At 36.2% G+C, this 22,698-nt stretch overlaps 1 protein-coding gene across 2 annotated transcripts in view; it reads left to right on the forward strand.

The window, feature by feature from the left end:
• Positions 1–22,698, forward strand: part of LOC136806681 (dynein axonemal heavy chain 6-like) — a 93,509-nt gene that overhangs the window by 66,131 nt on the left and 4,680 nt on the right. For both annotated transcript variants that reach the window (XM_067063265.1, XM_067063266.1), the window contains 15 exons: positions 360–790; positions 1,446–1,626; positions 2,185–2,364; positions 3,193–3,299; positions 4,440–4,635; positions 5,047–5,124; positions 5,815–6,131; positions 6,799–6,892; positions 17,994–18,234; positions 18,672–18,772; positions 19,001–19,105; positions 19,528–19,642; positions 20,355–20,476; positions 22,050–22,220; positions 22,582–22,668. In XM_067063265.1, the coding sequence (XP_066919366.1) occupies positions 360–790; positions 1,446–1,626; positions 2,185–2,364; positions 3,193–3,299; positions 4,440–4,635; positions 5,047–5,124; positions 5,815–6,131; positions 6,799–6,892; positions 17,994–18,234; positions 18,672–18,772; positions 19,001–19,105; positions 19,528–19,642; positions 20,355–20,476; positions 22,050–22,220; positions 22,582–22,668 (2,526 nt within the window). The remainder of the gene's footprint in view (positions 1–359; positions 791–1,445; positions 1,627–2,184; positions 2,365–3,192; positions 3,300–4,439; positions 4,636–5,046; positions 5,125–5,814; positions 6,132–6,798; positions 6,893–17,993; positions 18,235–18,671; positions 18,773–19,000; positions 19,106–19,527; positions 19,643–20,354; positions 20,477–22,049; positions 22,221–22,581; positions 22,669–22,698) is intronic.

The raw sequence follows: 22,698 nt of genomic DNA on the forward strand, positions 1-22,698 counted from the left end.
TATAGTGCCATTTTGGCTGTACTGTGTGCTAAAAGAGGGTCTTTCAACCACCGGTTTTGCATCTCAAAAAGTGTGTGTTTATGAAATACATACATATACAATATATACATCAATGATTAGAAATTGAAGTTAAGAATGACGGAGCATGTTGTGGAGCATGTTGCATTGCACCAACGCGAAAAAACCTTCTTGTGTCCCCAAGCCTTAATAGGCGCTTAAGTTCCCCTTTAATCACCTCTAAGAATATTGTCACGTTTACTTCTTTCTAATATACGTTCTGAACGTCTTTGTTACCAAAGGTCAACCATTTTATATTCAATTCTGAAGAGTTATTATATCAAAATTCCCTTATCCTTTAGTTATCTATTGAGAATGCCATCCTTGTGACGCGCGGCCGCCGATGGCCGCTTATGATCGATCCACAAGATCAAGCGAACCGTTGGATCAGAACCAAAGAAGCACGAAACGGATTAAAAGTCATCAAATTAACGGACGGGAATTTCTTACGAACGCTTGAGAACTGTATCCGAATCGGAATGCCTGTCCTTTGTGAAGAAATCGGGGAAACATTAGATCCGTCCTTAGAACCGATTCTGTTGAAACAAACTTTCATGTCGGGAGGTCGGCTCTTGATTCGACTTGGTGATTCTGATGTCGACTATGATAAGAATTTCCGATTCTACATGACCACCAAGATGGCAAATCCTCATTATTTACCAGAAGTTTGCATCAAAGTCACTATCATTAATTTCACTGTCACCAAATCGGGTTTGGAAGACCAGCTTTTAGGGTAAGTCTATTTCATTTATTTCCAAAGCCAAAAATGAGTCATTTAGCCGAATCAATCAGTCATCAAAACGTTAAATATTGAAGTGATTTGATACCCTCGCCTTTATCTAAAAAGTTGTCCTAAATGCTTTGTGGGTTTAAGCGTTTAAGCAAAAGTACAGCACCATAAAACTACAGTTTACTTTCTCTAATTCTTCAAGGAATCATGAATTTTCTTTGAGTAAAAGAAAGATTGGGCTGACGGGGAGTATTTTACGCGATCTTCCAGCGGGGTTACATATAGAAAGATTCGAATTAGAGAGATTCGACTATAGTTGATTTCATATATTACAGCGACCGTAGCATGAAGGTAGAACTTCCAGCTACGGTGCGCAAGGTTGTGGGTTCGATCCCCAGCTAGGTCATACCAAATATTCCCAAAATGGTCCTTGATGCCTCTCTGCTTGACGCTGAGCAGCTAAAGAGACGGGTCAAGGGTAAGTGGAGAAATCCAGGGAAAGGAGTGGCGCCCTCCCCTACCTTCGGGTAGACAGCTAGAGAAAAGGAAGTCTTCGGGTCGCCCTCGACTTCAAACTTACTTACTTATTTACTTAATTTTATATACCACTAGAATACTAATGCTTTTGATAACGAAAACGTATTTCTTACCATCTTAGTGATGTCGTTCGATTGGAAAGACCTGACCTCGAAGAACAACGAAACAAATTGATCGTTCGAATCAACAGTGATAAGAACCAATTGAAAGCTATCGAAGATCGTATTTTGAAACTTCTCTTTAACTCAGAAGGCAATATTCTAGATGACGAAGTTCTGATCAACACACTCAATGAATCCAAGGTAAATTTTTCTCCCTTTCTCTTCTTTAAAAGGCATTAACACTACACAGAGCTACTCTGTCTCCGGCTAAAGGTAGACCGGAGTTCGAACTGTGGTCTATTATGTAAGGAAGGCAAAGATTTTGCATCAACTACTGTTGCTTGAGAAAGACAGAATAGCTCTATCTATTGTTTTATATAAGTAATCGTTTATGTGTTTTTGTTTTGTGTAGCGAAACACAGGATTTCTCTAACCTTGCAGCTGACAAACGATAAGATCGCCCTTGGGCGTTTTGAGGTTGTACAGTCTAATTCGGGACACACTGTAGATGAATTAGAACACGCTTTAAAAGTTTTATTTTTACTAAAGTGTTCCTGTTTCATATCAGACACATGTTTCATATAAGGGCAGTGTCTGCCTGCTGATATAAGCGAGGAAATGTTTTTCTTTTCCTCTTTCTGACCAATCTTGCTCCACAAACGTGTCAATCCAATGTGAAAAAGCTTTGTGAATTAAAACTGATGAGTAAGCAAACGATATCACTCTTATTTCAATTTTAAACTTTTATCAACACTATAGGTGACGTCGGGTATCATCACCAACCGTTTGATTGAAGCTGAAAAAACGGAAGAAGAAATAACGACAGCTCGTGAGAAATACCGTTCAGTGGCCACACGTGGTTCGGTCATGTATTTTGTAGTGGCCTCACTAGCTGAAATGGATCCTATGTATCAATATTCACTCAAATATTTCACACAGGTAAAGCGAATTTTATGTACATGTTGGGTTAAAAGAATATGATCGGACAAAGATTGTTCTACTTGCAGAGCGATCGGCCAGTGGGGTGGTGGTCTGACCGGATCTGTGAAACGGGGGTGTAATCATAGATTTATAAAGCCCCAAGGGCTAGATGTAGTGCTTTGGCTGGAAAATGTGCCGAGGTTAGGTAGGAAATCCTACCTAGGTCACGTGACATTATAAATAGAATTTCATCGCTTGATCAATAAGAAGCTTCGCGGGTTTTCAAAAACAATAGCACCAATAATATTTGCGAAATTCACTTTTTTTTGCTTGGAAGAGCTTAAAGCACGACATCTAGCCATTCGGGCTTTACAGAAAGGGTGTATGGGTGAAATAAATGTGGGTTTTTTTTTTTTTTTTTTTTGAAAACACAAAGAGGTCCAGTTCAATATTTTTTTTTGGGCTCGAATGATTGTATCTCTGAGTGCATCACATTAATTACCTTTGACTGTTAGATTTTTTGACAGTCATTTTCACACTCCTGTACGGTCTATTGTCTTCGTAACTATTAACTAGTAACTATTTTAATTTATTGCGCCAGTTAAACCGTCAAGTTTCAAGAAAAATTTTGACCTGGTTTAGCTCCTGTTCTTATTATGAACCTTACAGTCTGTTCCTCTAACGATTCCTGCATTGTAACACGCATGCGTAATTTTTCGTTCTTTAAACCATATGTAGTTAATTCCCGTGATAAACAAAGAGGAATGAATTCGTAGGCGAAATTTGTCGTTCATTTTGTCTATTTTGAGTGAATGTAGGATTCTTTAGATACCCCCTCTTTTATAGCTTTTCAATACATGTATTGAAAATTCACCGAAAGTCGCCACGCTTGAGGAACGATTAGAATTATTATTGGCTCGGTGCACCTCCACTGTATATGCTAATGTTGCCAGGTATGTAGGCTTTCTTTTTCGATTATTTTGGGATGAGAATATATTCTTTCTATATCCTTAAACGCCAAGGTTGTGGGAAAGTAACCAACCTTTCATAGTGCCCCCCTCCCTTTATAAAGGGGGATTCTGATTTTGCCTCATTCTTTAAGGTATTGGGGAAAATGAAAAATTTGAAATTTGATGGGGGAATAAAGAGGGGGGACCATAAATTTTGGAAATTTTGATTGGGGGAACTTCACTGATCTCAAGGTAATCTCGTAGAAGACCTGTTTAACCAATAAAATTATCTTACTTGAACCAAACCAATTTATCAATAAAACTTTTACCAAAACTTAAAACTTGATTTAAGGCATTTTTGTGTTAACCATATGGAGGAACCGCAAAATCGTCAAATAACTGGGGAAAACAAAAAAAGGGGGACCGAAAAATTTTTTAAATATGATGGGGGATAAAAAAGAGGGGGAATCGGGAAGATTTTGAATTCTTAGTAGGGGGAACCAACCCAGGAGGACACTATGCATTTTTTGAGTACTACAGTCATTTTTCCCAAGAGGTTTAACCTAAAGCCGCATTCTAACAAGACTTTTGTTTGGGGAAATTTCTTTTTAATATAAAAGCAACGTTCCATTTCTCTTAAACTGGTTATTTTGATAATTTTTATTTAATTTGGTCATTTGATACAAGTTCAACCTTCGGTTAGGTATAACAATTGAGTTTAAAGCCCGAAGGGCTAGAGTATAATCTCTAACCTTTCCCAGGCAAGAAAAAGTGATGCCAATTATTTTCCGTCCAGAACGCGCCTAGAACACGCCGCAATCATGACGACGGATTGTATCTAGTGGTTCCTTTGTTTTTAAGGACTGCATTTTTTTAATCTAGCGATAGAATTTACTTTCAATCCGGCGTTTGTGTAAAAACCACGCGCGGAAGTTCTGAATGGGAAATAAGTGGCTTCATTTCCTATCCAGGAGTCTCGAGTCTAGCCCTTCGAGCTTGGAAGTCAATGGTTACGACATGGTTTTCACACTAACGTAATAAGTTTCCAGCTCCACACTAATGACATCACTATTAGAGCGACCAGGATTGCCAGGGTTCAAAATTAGGCAAACTTGTTCCATTAATGTTTTTTTCTTTCAATAGGGGTTTGTTCGAGAAAGATAAACTGGTATTCTCATTCATGATCTGTACAGACATTATGCGACAAGCTGGTCAAATTTCGGACATTGAGTGGAATTACTTCTTACGTGGGAGCTCAGGTGTAGACGGTTCATATCCTACCAAACCTGCAGTGGCTTGGCTGACCGAGCATGACTGGAAAATCTGCTGTAGTTTAGAGGTATGAAATTCACCATTTTTAACTTTACCCCTTTAAAAAAAAATTCAAAGTAAATGAGTTCTGTTATGATAGACTGGATAGTCGTTTATAATCTATGTAATACAGAAATATGGTTGTTATATGACAATACGACAATACGGGATAACGTCAGTCTAAACTACCGGTATAAACTACATACCAGTATATAGACTTCAGTTTGTCCCTTACTTTTTTCGTTTTTTTTTTTTTTGCTAGGCTAGTTAGTGTTATGAGGAATTCTGGATACTTTTGACATACGCTTTCAAACTCACGAGGCTCAAAAATACACTTAAAACGGTATCAAGTACTTCCCTTATTCATATGCAACCCATTGGTCATTCTCGTTGTTTAAACACTAATGTAATCTTATTCTGTCTTTTTAATCATTTTTAGCAAAATGTACCAAGTCTGAAGGGTTTTGGAGAATTGGTCACCTCCAAACATTTCAATTGTCAAATCGGAAAGATCTCGGTAAGATAGTTTTCAAAAAGTGTCGAAGTCAATAGTGATCTGGAAAAATTGTTCCATGAAGACAAAAAATTTTTTTCATATCAGATACATATTTCGTATCAGCACAGTGGCTGCCTATTGTTATAGTATGCTGATATAAGCAAAAAATGTTTTTCTTTTCCTCTTTCTGACCAATCTTGCTCCACATCTGTGTCAATTCAATGTGAAAAAACTTGTGAATTAAAATTGATGAGTAAGCAAACGGTGTCACTCTTATTTGAAAATAAAACTTTTAAACCAGTTTGCAGAGTGTGGCACGTTTGCTTGAGATCTCGAGTGCACAACTCGGAAAAAGTCAAGTACAAGTGCAAAATTTGAGGTTTTCAGGTGCAAGTGCAGACGATTTTTTTACCCCAAATGCTGAGTTTCGCTATTTTCTCCTCATGTGCAGCTAATTTTAGCAAATTTTTGCCTTTTTGGGCCAATTTCCGAGGTATAGGTGCACCTTGTCCGGACCAAAATTTATCAGGTGTGCTCTTGCGGAACTTGGTATTTCCGAATTTTTCCTCGAATGCAGCCTTGCCATACTCTGCCAACTGGCTTTAAAACCATTTTTTATCTCGATCGATTTTGAATGGTCTTCGTCATCGTTTCATGACTGGGTTGATGAATATATAAATAAACTTTAAGAATTTCAATTTCTGGCTGTAGGTCGACATCAACCCAGAACAATGTGACAGCTACACGACCGATATATCACCAGAAGTTGCATGCCTTGAACACGAACTTACCAATTTCCAACGGCTTATCATTATCAAAGCATTCAGAGAAGAAAAAGTCACTTTCGCTATCACTGAATTTGTTTGTGTTCAACAAGGTCAAGAATTTGTGGAAAGTCCAGCTGTGGATCTTCAAATCCTTTACGAAGATATGTCATCTACCATTCCGTTGGTCTTTGTTTTATCCACTGGTTCTGATCCAATGAACGCTTTCCTCAGATTCGCCAAAGAAATGAACTACACCAAGAGGTGTGTATTAGCATCAATTCATTGGGCTATTCCAGAAATAGTCTGTACCCCCTGTGTTGAGGACGTGGAGGTGTGACGTCCAGGGTGGTCTGAAAAATAAAAAATCCAGGGTCTGGCTTTTCGTGTGTGAAAATCCCGGTTGGTCAGTAAAATGAGGTGGAAAATCCAGGATGGTAAGTAAAGCGGGGTCAAATATCCAGGGTGGTCCAAAAAGGAGAAAAAAATCCAAGGCGGTCCTGAAAAATTGAAAAAAAAATCCAGGGGTCCACCTTTCCCGAAAACGACCTCCTCGACATAGGGGTAACCCTTACAATTTTTTTCTGGAATAGCCCATTGTTAATTCTAACTTCTATTATTCGAACGAGTTCTCATTCCCCATCAATGAGAAATACTCAAATACTTTCGAAAAAAATATTAGTGCTAATTTCTTATAATCTCATAGTCTAAGAAAATTATAGAATAATGCTTAGTACACCAGGCGTAAAATTTCAATAGCATATGATTTTCTTTGTAGAATGTGTGACTTATTGACTTATTGACTGCAGTTTGAAGATTCATGAAACCTTTGGGTATGTCTGCAGAAATTCGTCCGGTCTACCTGAACGAGTTTCAGATTGTCATGTCAAGGAAATCTTTTAACTCTTGCCTTTCCCTTTTTCTTTTTTAGAATTCATGCCATTTCACTTGGTCAAGGACAAGGCCCTGTCGCAGAAAAACTGATCACTGGTGCTGTGAAGACTGGAGATTGGGTCTTCTTACAAGTTAGTACTATCCAGCTAATTTTTACTCTTCCTTTTTATGTATTAGCACAGTCTTTTATTTTTACTACTAGTCTTAAACATAAAGATTAGGGGCTTTTGATAGTATAAATATGAGCTAACAATTTAGTACGCATTGGATGGAACTACATGAGTTATCTTTTTCTGATCATCTATCAAGGAGCGTAGACAAAATGGACGCGAAATTAGATGAGTAGATTTTTATGACACTATAATTTTTTTTTTTATATATTGAATAGATAAATAACAGTATCATAAAAATCTGCTCCCTTACACAAATTTTGCACCCCTCTTGTCTACGCTACTGCTTATGACGTGCCGCGCGTTGCAAAATTAAAATAACGAAAGGGGGGAAATGAGCTAGATCTTCGCTTCATCGCGTAAATAATTTTTAATTTTTCGCTTTAATAGTTTCAACCTTTCGCGTCAATAATTTCTAACTTTTCGCTTCAATAATTTTTTAACTTTTTGCTTCAATGTATTTAACACTTTCGCGTCAATAACTTCCAACTTTTCGCTTCAATATTTTTTGAACTTTTCGCTTCAATGTATTTTACTCTTTCGCGTCAATACGTTACAACTTTTCGCTTCAATATTTTCAACCTCTCGCGTCGATAATTTCTATTTTTTCGCGTCCAAATTTTCCAAATGTTCGTCAAAATTTTTCAATTTTTTCGCGTCAATAATTTCAAATTATTCGTGTCAAAATTTTTCAATTTTCGCTTCAATAATTTCCAACTTTTCGCTTCAATGTTTTTAAACTTTTCGCTTCAAGTTTTTTTAAACTTCTCGCGCTTCTAAAAAAAGACTGAGACCTAGAAAATCTATGACGTAAATTTTTCGCAGGCTAACGCCCAGTCCTCAAGGCTAGCTCCGTCCCGTGTGCGCTACATTTTGGGGGTTCTTGTGCAAACTACACCACGTGCAGGTAGTCGAAAGAAGAGTCTGGTTTGCTCGAAATTTTTTTGAAAATACAACCGAATTTCAAGGGATAACCGCTAAGTTTTCACTGGTAAGGCTTCAGTTTCTTGATCGGATAATAGTACAAAGACCTCACATTTTACTTTAATCTGACAATGAGAAGAAGACCCTTTTGTGCATCATGACTTGATTGGGCCATTCCTTAAAATTTATACAGGGGTATTGATATCTTTTTTCACTACCCCCCTCCCCCTGGAAACTTTGAATAACAAATTATCCCCTGGAAATCAGGGGTAGACCCCTTCTGGAAAGAGAAATTTAAAAAAGAGGGATGAAAATAAGTATCCAGACGATCTCAATTGAACGGAATGGACGATCGAACCAAATCGACCGATTGAGATTCTAAGTAAAGTTCGGTTGGTTCGATTGCCATTTTAGCGTTCGATGTGTGTTCGATGTCCGTCAATTACGTTCGATGTCTTCAATCGAATCCCGGGGGGGGGGTACTTAGGCAAAAATAGGTGCTGGGTATGTGCAGACGGTAAGGGTCGGGTTTTTCACCTTTTAAAGTCTCTCTAAGGGTTACAAAAATCAGGAAATTTCAAAGTAGTCTCTCTAAGGGTGGGAAAAATCACGATTTTTAGAAAAAAATTTTGATTTTGAGAGAAAAAATTACAAAAAAGTCTCACTAAGGGTAGGAAACTTTTGAAAATCAGAGAAAATATTTCGAAAAAGTCTCTCTAAGGGTCACTTTTTCACTAAAATTTGGTCTCTCTAAGGGTCGGTTTTCGGAGGTCCCGTCCGCACATACCCCTCATTCACCAACCTTAGTCCCCCCCCGGAATCGAATCAATCGAATCTGAAAATAGCGGTAATATTCGATTGAGTTTTGATTGCGTTCGACAATCAAATTTCAATCGATTTATTGCATTCAATGTTGCTCGATTGGTTCGATTGTCGATTCCGTTCGATTGAGATCATCTGGAAGTATTGAAGTCAGTTTATGAATAGAGAACCCCCTGCTGGAAACCTTCAATAACCCTCTTGGAAAATCTGAAAAAGGAATAAAAACCCCTTGGAAAACCAATGCTCAGACCTCCTTGCTTGGAAAAGTTTGTCTATACCCCTGATGGTGTGGTTTGAAAATGGAATAGCCCATTGAGACCACTTGAGCAAAAAGGTTTAATTCCTGGGGCCAGGGGGTGGTACTTGGACAAAAAGGGGTCAGGGGCGGTGCGACACCCCTGCAAAACATGCACTCGCAGGGTATGCTCCGGAGTTTTTTTTGTCGCAGCTTGTTTTTAGCCTACCCGGAGTTGTTTTTCCGGATCATTCGTTAGTGTCATTAGATTTATTTTACTGACTTAAAGTCCGCGGTAAATATAACAAAACTGTTTATCAAGTCGCGTTACAAGAAGCGTGAATTCGAGTCTGTATTTTAGATTTTGTGTACAAAAGAGTTTTGCAGGCCTGCACCCTGCAAAGTTTTGCAGAAAGACCTGGATGAGGTCAAAATGCAGGGTTTGCCCGGGATTTGATGGCTGTTAGTGTCAAAACGTTAAAAGTCAAGACTCGTCAAATGGCTTTAGATGCTTGGAGAAGAAAAAACAGAATAGACAGTCCTGATTTTATCTATTTTGTCGCAAATTCTGAAGAATTTGAAGCCTGCACATATTCGATCTTCTCCAAATTCGTCATCTGAGGGCTGCCATCAAGGTCATCTCAATGTTTGTTTTTCTTCTTATGGTTATCTTCTGAAATCCATTGCAACAAGGAAAGTCAAATCTGTAAGGTATGTGGTATTTTTTTCTATTATTTTTCATGCCTGCATGTTATCAATTATAATCTGACAATCTGATAATTGCAGGAAAAATGCTTCTCTTCCCCCTCTTTCTCTACTTATCTGCCTATGGCCTACTACGACCTGTCATAATTTTTGGTAATCAACAAAACCACTTGTTGTGTGTGGTGAGTGAGTGGTGAGTGAGTGGCCAATCATGAAATATTTATATTATATTAAGATATTTCATCAATCGGGGTACGTAGCTACTGTTTGTTTGGCCCCAATCACTCTGGCTAAGAAAAGGTTGACGACAGGAGATGAATATGTGGCAATTTAAGAGGCAAAGGGACAACCAACCTATTGTGGTTTTATTTTGAAATAAGAGAAAAAAAATAAAAACATTGAAAATTTTGTGATTCTGGGGACCTTGACACCCTAATGTTTTTAATATGTTTTGGCCGGTTAAAAAATCTTTCTGGGGAGAGAAAAAGCTGGGTGGGTTTTTCGCACACTATTTTTGAGGTACACAAACAGATTGTATTTGACTATGTTCAGTTTGCGGGCCAGCACCTGCCAGTCAAGTACTGGTCATAAAAACTGCACGACAATCTTAAAAATGATTTCTCTATTTTGTTTTAGTTCTCTTCCAAATGGAAATTGACTGTACAGTTCCATTTCTCTCCATCTTGTGGGCAAAAATTCTTTGATGGATTCACTTTGATGTCTTGCACGTGTGCAGAACTTTTCCTGAATTGTAAGTGTTATTCTCAGAACCAAAAAAACCCATCCAAGAAGTTTAGTAGATAGACTCATGAAGCATTGTGGTTGGCGGTTACCCACAGTCAGCCGGTTATTATATAAGATTAATTTCATTGGTTGTCCAGTTGTCGTTTGACTTAAATTTTGTTGTTTTGTGTTTGTTAATGTAGGTGTAGCTTGCAAAGATCCTAATTCCCTCTTCATTATATACTTTCAGCTTACTTGCTATCATACTGTCCAGTAGCCCCTAGATCAATGGATTATTTTGCACCTTCATGTGGTTGGTACGAAATCTTTGTAAACACTGACAAAGTCTGCTAATAAGATGAGTGGAACCATATTTAACTTTAAGGAAACAACAGAATGGAATAATTCAATCAAAATGATGATGTGTACCTAACATTTAGTTTCTTGGAAGTTTTTGGATTCAAAATTTTTCCTGTAAACTGGATATCAATATTTGTCATGTAAATCATCTCTGGAAAGTACATCTTGATTTGATTTTGACATGTAATTGCCAATGCAAATGAGTTTGGATGCATAATGTATATATATAATGTATAAAATTTATAACACAACAACTTCAGGAATTTCGATACCAAACATAAAACATGCTGCATTATATTATGTACATAATGAAGTACAATGAACAAATGAGTTTCTGATGACAAATGGTTTGTTTTCAATTCAGATTGGGGGCTTTTTACCCCTGGTACAGGACTCCCTGCTTGATTTGGCAAACATTTCCAAACAAGACACAAGAATGGGGTTAGACTACAATTTCAAGATGAACCAACTATAGAGATTTCAGCTTCAGTACAAATTCTAGTTTTGGATACTTTAATGCATCACATTAATCAATTTTCTAATGAAATACTTTGTTCTTGAGCAGTCTGAATAAAATAGTTTTGCTCTTTTTCTCTAAATTTTCATTTGAAATGGCAAAAGGCTATTATTATCAATCTGCTTGAAATTATTAAGTCACATTTTGGCAGCAATAAGATAAATAAATTTGACATAATAAGAATCAAAATTATATTAAAATTTTTTAGACAATTTGGTAAATATTACTATTATTGTTAATGCTATTATCACGATTAGATAAAGATTTTTGTATAATTTATAATCTTTTGTGTGCTATTGTATTATTTTGCTATCATTTTTCACTTTTTTGTGTAAAGTTCAAAAAGTTCTTAAAAAATTCATGATAGTTATGATTCTTGTCATTGATATAATGAATTGCCAATGTTTTACACCTCCTTTCCCTTTCCTTCATTTTTTCCATATTTTAGAGGCCACCCTTTGGTTTTTAAAACTCTTTAACCCAAAAAGTTTTACCAGCTTCATTTTGTGTTTAAATGAAATGAATTTTAATTCTTTATCTGTGGTTCATGGTACATTGGGCATAAAAAGGTGGCTGTTTTAGCCAATCTAGAGGGTCGAAATTCAAAAATTTTCTGACCCGTCGGGCCCAACCATGGTGGGCCCTCCTTAGACACTATATATAGCTGATTCACTATATATAGCTCAATCTTTTTTGCAGGGTATCCTAAAAATCCTAGATACGCCCCTGTAAGGGGATGTGTCGCCGGTCAGTGTACAGAGGCAGTCAGGACTAACCGCCTAGATAGGAACAAATTTCTTGATTTCTAAAATACTCCTATCTAGGATATAGGTACTTATCTAGGCATATTTTTTATTCTAAGCTCTGAACATTTTCTTTCTTCTCCAAATTTTTCATTTCAAAACAAAATCGCATGTTCAAGCTATGACTAATAGTTGTAATAATACAAAGTGGTTTCTTCTTCCAAAAATCAGCACCTTTGGTGGGTGGAAGGGTGGAAAATCTTAGATTTTGTAAAAAATATCCTGAATAGGAACATTTTAAGGCTCTTTTTACTAAAACGGGATTTGATGTGTAAATAGACCATTAATAAGCAGTGGAATAGTGGAAATAAAAATGCAATAACTCAATACTGCATTGATGAATCTTTCTGAAATTTGGAAAACAGTTAGAAAATACCTAAATGAAGACATAGATAATAATTGATACATGCAATTTTTTCTAGTTTTAGTGTAAAATAAAAATTTCTAAAATATTCTAACCTTAGAATAAAATTTATTCCTAGATAAGTACCTATATCCTAGATAGAATAAAATTTATTCCTAGATAAGTACCTATATCCTAGATAGGAATATTTGTGAATTCGAAAAATTTGTTCCTATTTAGGCGGTTAGTCCTGACTGACAGGGTTTGATTTATAGTTATGGACCCGGGGGGGGGTACTTAGGTGCTGGGTATGTGCGAGCCATAAGGGTACCTTTTTTTATTCCTCAAAAGTCTCTATAACGGGTATAAATTCACAAGTTAGTCTCTAAAAGGGTCCCAAAATCACGAAAACAAAAAGTTTTTCTCTCAAAGGGTCACGATTTCCAAAAAATTTGACCAAAATTTAGGAAAAAGTCTCAAAGGGTCCCAAAATCATCATTGGCTCTCAAAGGATGGGTCACTTTTCGATTTTCCGCTCGGACATACCCGTTACCTCATAAACCTAATACCACGCCCGGGGCTATGGACCTTTATATATGAATGTCTTGTTGCCAATTAGTAGGCCAGATTGGTGTAATTATTGTGCAAATTTGGAACAAAGCACCCAATTTGGACCAGGCATGCCTAATACTCTATCTATGGATTGATATTAGAAGGGCTGCTCAGAAAAAAATTAAGGGTAGCCCTTATTTCTGGACCCGTTTAGGGAAAACCTAGGCTAAAGCCCGAAGGGCCCCATTTTTATGGAAATTTCAAACTCATTTTAGGCCAAAACCAATTACAGAATCTGAAAGCTCTCGAAAAACTATATACTGTTTTAAATAAACTCCCCTAAAGGGGTTGTAAAAAATTGAACTGAAAGTTTGCAATATCTTGTCAAACTTTTTTCTTTCTTACCAGATGTAAAAACTGAATAGCTTAAAGTGTTGTCGGTTTTTAGTTTATATCCCGTGCCCTAGAAGCTGAAAATTCTGCATGTAGAAATGAGTAGTTCTGGAAACTCTATAAATAAATTGTTTGATCATATCCTACGACTAACTGATGAAAGTGACAGACGATTCAATGAACCTACTAAGAAAGTTTGTAAATATATGTTATCAAGAATGAACTTTGCTATAAGCACAGTCAAGCTCTTAAATTCCACATCAAATGTATCAGAGAATGTAATAATGAGTTTAGAAGACAAGAAAAAGCTAAATGATATTGAACCTCATTTGATTGCCCTTAAAGACTTGTGGGTGGAAAAACATTTATCCTCTCAGAATGAACAACAACCAGATTTTAGCAATTATTCTGCAAGTCTCAAATACACTGGTTTACGTGGAAGACCATCTGTTATTATTGACATTGCTCAAATTCAGGCATTAAGGAGCTATCATTTTAAATGGAATCAAATTGCTAAAATTCTATGTGTTGATCGGACAAAAGTTTGGAGGAGGCTTAAAGAAATGGGCTATGATTTTGATAATGAACGTTTCTCTGACATTTCAAGTGATGAACTTAATACACATGTACAGGACATAAAAAACAATCACCCTCTTGCTGGAGAAAGAATGGTAATTGGGTTTCTTCGTGCAAAGGGAATAACTGTTCAAAGATGGAAAGTCAGGGAGAGTATTCACATCATAGATCCTCTTAATTGTGTCACAAGGTGGTTGGAAAAAAATCCACGCTGGATATACAGTGTTCCTGGTCCCAACAGCTTCTGGCATAACGATGGCCTCCATAAATTAATTCGCTGGGGCATAGTTATCCATGGCTGTATCGATGGTTTTTCAAGGATGATCACCTCACTTATTTGTGCCTCAAATAATTATGCTGTAAACAACTTTGTCTGGATTTTTGGAAGGGGTAAAAAAATATGGTCTATCAGCCAGAGTTAGAGGGGATAAAGGCGGAGAAAATATTGGTATTCTCAGATTTATGAGGGAAGAACAAGGCTATGAAGGTGCTTATATTCAAGGAAAATCAGTTCACAATCAAAGGATTGAACGTCTTCATTATGACACAACCCACTGTGTTCTTAGTCATTTCAAAGCTATTTTTTACCATCTTGAAGAAATCTTGGAGTTAGATATGTCTTCTGAAATTGATCTTTATGCCCTGCATTTTGTCTTCCTACCAATTATTCAGAGATCATTAAATGAATTCAAAGAGGCATGGAACAATCACCAGCTATCTACAGAGAAAAACCAGACTCCATATCAGTTGTGGCTGCTTGGAATGATGGATAAGAACAAAGAAAATCAAAGAGGCGTGAGAACATACTTAGCATCACAATTTGGTGAAGGTGAAAACTTTGGTGTAGACCCTTCCCCATCTCTCGGAATAATGCCTGATGATGACCACTCAATTGTTGAAGTTCAAAACATTAACCTTCCAGATAGGTCAAATGAAATTAAAAATTTACTAGATCTGGAATTCAATCCCCTAGAAGAAGATGGAAACTTTGGTATAAATCTATTCAAAGATGTTAAATGTAGGATCAAAACCATCCTGTGATTATTATACTTTAGGCGTACAAACTTTTGCGAACAGAACGTTTCGCGATTTTCGCGAATTTAGGACCTTTTTGCGAAAGTAAATGTCTTTGAAAATTCTTGAGAGGGCAACTCGCAAAAGTTTATGCTCGTGAAAAATTATTGAAAAAGTTGAAAATCTTTAAAGCTCCAAAATCAATATAAAAACTAGTATGTATAGCATTTTTATGCTTTAGAAGCCTCGTTAATTAGTCATTAATTAGTCAAGAATAACAGTTTAAATAGACCTTTTCATAAATTACGTCATGAACATCACTTGCCTCGCATTCAAACAATTACCATGGTGATTATGTCCCTTGAGATATTACATGATTATTTCACGAATAGAAAGTAGTTTTAATAAAATCCGCTGGGAGTTGATCACCTTGGCAATAATCTCAAAACGAGGCAAGTGATGTTCGTGACGTAATTTATGAAATGGTCTATTGAATTCAAAAAAGTATTTGTTACTTTTAGGCCATTTTTGGTGTGAAAATTGATCAAAAAATGGCTTAGAGGGACAAATACTTAAACAGACTGAAAAATCTTACATCTTAATTCAAAATTTTACGTTTTACAGGTTTTCTTATTTGTCAAGAATTTTTCGCGAGAATAAATCCGGGAATTTTCAAAGGCATTTACTTTCGCGAAAAGGGCTAAAATTCGCGAAAGTTTATACGCCTAAGTAAACTTAGAGACAAAAAATGTAAATATATATACACTCGTGTCAACTTTAGGCGATTCCTTGTTTTAAAACGGCTGGTGTAGTCTCTCTGAGGAAAGGTCAGTCCTGTTACGGATTGGCCCCGTATCCTTTCCCCAAGGTGATTCGGCTAGACGTCGCCATAGTACGTTTCTCCTAAACTCATTGCCTTGTGTAGATTTTGAGATTCTCTCTATTATATTTTCATATATAAGCAAAATATTTTTTAAACTGTACATTTTGTTCATTTTTATTCGTTATACCATAAATTGGTGATAAAAGAGATGATGATAAAAACGACGTTTTCTTATCAAACACCCATTTTTTAATCTTCTCTCGGCAAGCTACACTGCGATCTGGCCTTGGAGAAAATCGGATTCATGATAACTCTTTTCTCTCACTTGACTAAAAATGGTCATTTGATGTATTTTTTCATTGAAATGCGTCATGAGAATACAACAATTTTGGCTTCATTACTATTTCCTTTGAATTAATTTTTGGGCCTGAAAATAAAAATTCCCTAAGGGATACACGAGAATCGGAATCCATATTATGAAAAATCGGTTTTTATCAACATTTTAATGATATTCAAAGGATAAAAGTAAAAAAATGAGGTTGTTTAGGTTTTTCTGAGTTCTAGGGCGACTTTAAGAAAAATACTGCCGGGCCCAGATCGCCGTGCTAAAGCACTAAAGGTCGGGAAAATTTCAAAATCCCGGGGGTGATGGGACTTGGGCAAAACAGGTGACGAGCCATAAGGGTCCCCTTTTTCATTCCTAAAAGGTTTCTCTAGGGGTACAAATTCATAAGTTATTTTCTGAAAGGGTCCCAAAATCATGAAAATCAGAAATTTCTCTCTCAAAGAGTTGCGACTTCCGAAAAGTCGACCAAATTATGCTAAAAATCAACAAAATTTGTAGAAAATCGATCAAAATTTGGGGTCCCAAAAATGTCCAAAATTTGTACTCACTTGTTAAAAAAAGTGGCGTTTAACACTAGTCGCAGGCGTTTAATTTTTTAGCCATACTAGCAGCTTTTTGAACAAAAAATGGACAGGCGTCTAACACTAGTAGCCAGCGTCTAACGAGTGTACTAAACATAGGAAGAAGTCTGCGAATCAGACTAACTAGAGGTCTCAAACACTTAGACGCGGGCGTCTAGTGATTAGACGCGATTTTTTTAACAAGTGAGGAAGGTCGTATTTTCGAACTCTTGCTCATATAGACCCGTCACCTCGCAACCTTATACTTTTGACAAAATATATTCAAATAATCTGCGATGAAAAGCTTGTATAGAATGTGTAAATTGAGTACTTGTACGTGGGTTGTTTAAGAAATACTTAGTTGCATCGGGAAGAGGAATTAAAGATTGAAGCAAAAAGTTAAAAACGTGAAAAAAATATTGAAGCGAACCGGGCCGAAAACCTCGTTGACTGACATCTTCAACTAATGACCTCATCATACGGTTTAAAAACAACTTCAACAAAAATTCATAACAACAACAATAAAATTCTAACCAAATTTGAGGATTACCCTACACAGAGCATTGCACTTTGCTCGAATATGTTAAATAATTTCTTAAAATATTGAAGCGAAAGTAAGAAGTTATTGACGCGAAATTTCTAAAATATTGAAGCGAAAATTTGTAACGTATTGACGCGAAAGAGTAAAATACATTGAAGCGAAAAGTTCAAAAAATATTGAAGCGAAAAGTTGGAAGTTATTGACGCAAAAGTGTTAAATACATTGAAGCGAAAAGTTAAAAAATTATTGAAGCGAAAAGTTAGAAATTATTGTCGCGAAAGGTTGAAACTGTTAAAGCGAAAAAGTAAAAATTATTTACGCGATGAAGCGAAGATCTAGCTCATTCCCCCCCTTTCGTTATTTTAATTTTGCAACGCGCGGCACGTCATAACTGCTATCAGTGTTAAGAGTGTTAAGGTGCCGTAGTATAGTGGTAGTCGACCTTGGCTTGTTGCAGGCGGCCAGGGTTCGATTCCCACCCATGGCAAGTGAACGTTCCTTCACCCGGGTCAACCCATGCCATGTGAGGGGAATTGGGTAGTCAGTTCAAGGTGCTGACGGGACGCTCATTAGTAAGCGTCTATAGTTGCGAGAATAGGCCTCTAAAGCCTCCTGCAACTCAACCAAATAGAAACCAAATAGAAAGCTCTTCCGTCTTAGACGGATTTTTGGTTCAGCATAGTATATAAAGATGCTTCTCCGTCTCAAATTCTGTATAATTCACTAAAATCTGAGAAATGGGTGCTAATGGTGCGTAAAATGCATTTCCGTCTCAGACGAAAAACCTTGCTTTGACAAATCTAAACCTTCTTTCGGTTGTCATAGAATTGTCACTTGGCTGCATCTTGGATGTTGGCAATGGAGAATCTGGTCAAGGAGCTATCATCACCAGACGCTGGTGTCCATCCTGATTACCGTCTTTTCCTCAGCTCCATGCCTGCCAAATGTTTCCCTGTTAGTATTTTACAGAACAGTATCAAAGTCACTAATGAACCACCCAAAGGTTTGAGAGCAAACGTTAGACGAGCGTTCGGTGAAATGCAACCAGAAGCATTTGAAACACACGGTACGTTATGCTTTTGCTTTTTCTGTTTGTTGTCTCTACTTGTTTGGAAGTAATTTATTAGTTCTCCTTACTAATATTATAGTCCTTTGCACTAGATAGGGTAACTGCTTACAGTGTTTTGAAGTTCATTAGTCCGCAATGTTTTCTGTTTTAACTTATATTATATATAAGTATTTTTGAACGTTCAAGTTTCAAAACATTCGGATCCCGTGGATCGTCAAGTAGAATAGAAAACGAAATTTTGACTTGCGAACTGGACACATTTCGATCCAGTCAAGTAGTTAGCGATCAGTGGTTTTGTCGGCTTTGAATGTGTCACAGGACAGCCTCAGTTTGTAGTTTCAACTCTTTTCTAATTTATAGAGAATTTTTCGGCCCTTTGACGATCGAGTTGAAGTCGACGATACTTATTCTATTTATTTTTCCTTCCATTCCAGCCTTGGGAAACACTTGGAGAAAATTGGTATTTGGTTTGTGTTTCTTCCACGCCATCATCCAAGAACGAAAGAAATTTGGTCCTCTTGGATGGAATATAAAGGTTTGGCATCGATATCATGGAAATTACTTCTAATATTTGATTGCATTGCCTGCTTTCAAAATCGTTTCTCTTAGAGTGCTTAGTGAACAACTTGATTGAAATTCAACTAAAAAATTCACTTTAAAGATTTTGTTAATTTTCAGTCTTAGAATTTTAAAGAATCTTATGGCTTTCAGAAAATTAGGTTCTTGATGTTTTGACTCGATTTTCTTTCTTTCCATTTTTCAGTACGAATTCAACGATCCAGATCGTGAATGTTGTTTGGAGAATTTGCGCATTTTCGTTGAAGATGACGTCATTCCTTGGGATGCTCTCATCTTCATCACTGGATGGGTAAGTAAATCAGTCAACTGGCACACAACCTTGTTTTTACGTCCAGAAAATGTTTGACCTTACATGTATATGGGTTTTATTTTGACACTTTGACATTGTGTCTTAGGTCACGCTACGGTTCCGTTACGCACCGAAACGAAATAAAGCCTTTCAATTGGTTAAATTCAGTTTTTACGTCACTTTTAACCAATAGAATTGCTTTGGACCGTTACCTGTGAACATGGCCTTTAATCATGATCAATGCTGTGACATATAACTAATCTTCATATGAAGGCATAGACAACACTTGTTTTACTTTATTGAAATACGCGGAACTCGACGATTTATTATCCTAAATAAACCCTCCAATATCCAATTTAGTAAAATCATAAATAGGTTTTTTATTTTTTTTCGTTATTAAACTGTCACTTCATTTATTTCAGATTACGTATGGAGGACGGGTAACGGACGCCTGGGATCAACGTTGCTTACAAACCATTTTGACCAGATTCTTTTCACCCCCAACCCTCGATCAAGAATATAAATTCTCAGAATCTGGTAACCATTTTCATCTTTAAGTGTAAATTTGATCTACTATCAGAATGCCATAACTTTTAGTTATGGTGTCCCTTTCGTCTATTACAGGGTTCAGACAGACCCTGGAAAACCTGGAAATATGATGAATTTTCAGAAAAATCAGGGAAACTCAGGGAAACCCAGGGAAAATTTTTTTTTTCCCAGTCTGCTCAGGGAAACTCAGGGAATTTTATTTTTTGAAGAATGAATGGAAAAAACAGATTTAAAAGTTTTTTTAGTTTTAAAGTGTTTATTCATATGCAGTATTTGTAGCTTTAATTTTTACCTTAGGTTTACCATTTGATTTGTGTGCCTTTTGTTTAAAGATACATCTCTTTTGACTCTGCTTAGTTTTTATGGTTTGCTTGATACTCAGGGAAAAAATAGGGAAAAAATAGCTAAAGTGAGGAATTTCTCAGGGAAAAAACCTTTGAAAATTGATTAAAATTCAGGGAAACTCAGGGAATTTTATTTTCGAAGGTCTGTCTGAACCCTGTATTATTTTCTGGGAAAAGCTGTTTAATCCTTGGACCTTTCTGAAAATATTCTGTCAAAATAAAACACTATCAATCTATTTGCACTGAGAGTATGCAAGTATGCTATCATTCCGTCTAGTCAGAAAGAGTTTGGTAGTGAATTCATATAAATAACCGAATGGAACTAAGGAGTTTATACTTTTGCTTTCTCTTTTCAGGTATCTACTTCGCACCCGACAGTCCACTGTTGAATGATTATCGTGACTACATCGATCAATTACCACTGAGTGACGAGCCAGAGATCTTTGGCATGCATGAAAATGCTAATTTAGCTTTCCAGGTAGGTGTTGCTATTACTTACTTATTTCATCATTTTGCCTCCCGAATTTTGTCGTTCAGATAACCCGACTAATTGATCTTTTGGACCTACCCCGGTGGAGGTCCTATAAATTAACCTGTGTTTGTTCGTCCGTCCGTCCGTTCGTTCGTCTGCTACCAACTTTTCTCAGGATTGAATCATAGGAATCTTTTGATTTTTGGTACAAAGGTGCAAAATGGTGGTGGCCAAAATGTGACGGAGCCCGATTTTCGAAAAAAAAAATTTTGGGGCAAATTTGGGCCAAAAAACGGCTAAAAAACGGGTTTTTTGGACTTTGTGAAAAATTTGATCATTAATTTTTTCTGATTTTTTGCATGAAAGTAGAGTACCATCATAGGTAAAAGATTTTGCAAAAAAATTTTGTTGGCTCAAAAAACGCATGTTTATCTATAAGAATTGCTATTAATAAGCATATATCAATGTTCTTAGTCAAATTACTCAATTTTTTTATGAGATAGATGTTTTTTTTGCTCATGAGGGCTTACTTTTGAAGAATATGTGTGTTTAAGACAGGAAATTTAGTTGCTTGGCGTGTTCTTATAGAAAAACTGGCCAAATTCGATATTTTTTATAAGCACATTATCAATTACTTAGGTATTAGCTTTTCTCGAGATTGGCTTTTTCATTCTTTATGATATTTTGCACAAAGATGCATAACTATAAACCTTCGAATGTGACAGAGTCCGATTTTCAAATAAAAATGTTATTGGGCAAATTTGGGCCAAAAAACGGCTAAAAAACGGGTTTTTGGACTTAGTGAAATATTGGATCATCGTTTTTTTCTGATTTTTTTGCATGAAAGTATGTAAAAGATGGCTCAAGCAGATTTCTGTAAAAAAAGAATTTTTCGGCTCAAAAAAGGCATCTTTATCTATAAGAATCACTATTAATAAGCATACATCAATGTTCTTAGCCGAATTACTCAATTTTTTGATGAGATAGTTTGTTTTTTTTTGCTCACAAAGTCTTGAATATGAAAGAATATTTCAAGAGCATGAAATTTTGATTTCTAAACGTTTTTTTTATAAGAAACAAACGACTAAGTAATTTAAATAGATCGTCACTATTTGTGTTCTGAATGATTGTTTAATGGTCATGTCACGTAGATATCAATTATAAATGTGTTAAATGCATAACCAGGTAGGTCCATAAAAGTATCACTTGTTTCATTATTGTTCTTGAATAAACTGCGAAAGGGCAAATAATATATAGGAAATCAAAGTAATAACAAATAGGAATTCAGAGTCCACATGGTGTCGAAAATCAAATGTGTTCTAACAGGTTGATCTTTCTTCTTTCAAATAAGATCAGGGGGAATAAGTCGAACTAAAACGGGAAGTCTATGGAACACATTCTTAAGAGGGGTTTTTCCTTGGCGGAGATTGAGAATTAGTTCGTGTTATCCAAACATGCTTTATAATAGAAGAGAGAAAAAAGAATAGAAGAGAGAAAAGTAGAAATAATACAGGTACGGGAGCCTGTGCATTCGCCAATAGATGTCTTGTCCTGAACTTCCTTCCATTCTCTTCAACAGATTCAAGAAACACACAATATGATTCGTACCGTCCTTGAAGTTCAACCTCGATTGTCTAGTGGTGGAAGCGGTAAAACTAGTGATGAAATTGTTTATGAACTTTCCGATTCCATCCTTGGAAAGCTACCTGATAAACTTGACATGGAACAAGCTCATAAATCACTACTTGTGGTAAGTCTCTGTTAATTTTTGTTAATTTTTTTGCCGTTAAAGGGAAGAGCTAGTCTAACAGAAAAGTCGTCACACACGAAGGTTTGATTTAATTTTCCTTGGAAAATACAAAGAGTTAAGAACGATCATTTTCCTTTTAAAATACATGAAAAATTACTTGGGAAAATACCAATGGTATATTATTTTCTTTGAAAATATATATATTTTCTTTGAAAATATATAAAGAGTTTCGCCTCATTCATTCTGCAATAAGAACTCCCAGAGATTCCCGAAGAATGGTATTCATTTATGTAATACTTTTATACTTTCTACGGAAATGTAATACTGTAGCTGTATACATTATGACATCTTTTTTTTTCAGCCTGATAGTAAAGGTCGATTGAATTCACTCACTACTGTCCTCGGGCAAGAAGTTGATCGTTTCAATAATCTGCTGAAAGTCATCAAGGTAAATTTCATGAATTTCATCATCTTTTCA

This window comes from Clytia hemisphaerica, unplaced genomic scaffold (assembly GCF_902728285.1).
Source record: "Clytia hemisphaerica strain Z4C2 unplaced genomic scaffold, Clytia hemisphaerica genome assembly, whole genome shotgun sequence".
Lineage (NCBI taxonomy): Eukaryota > Metazoa > Cnidaria > Hydrozoa > Leptothecata > Clytiidae > Clytia > Clytia hemisphaerica.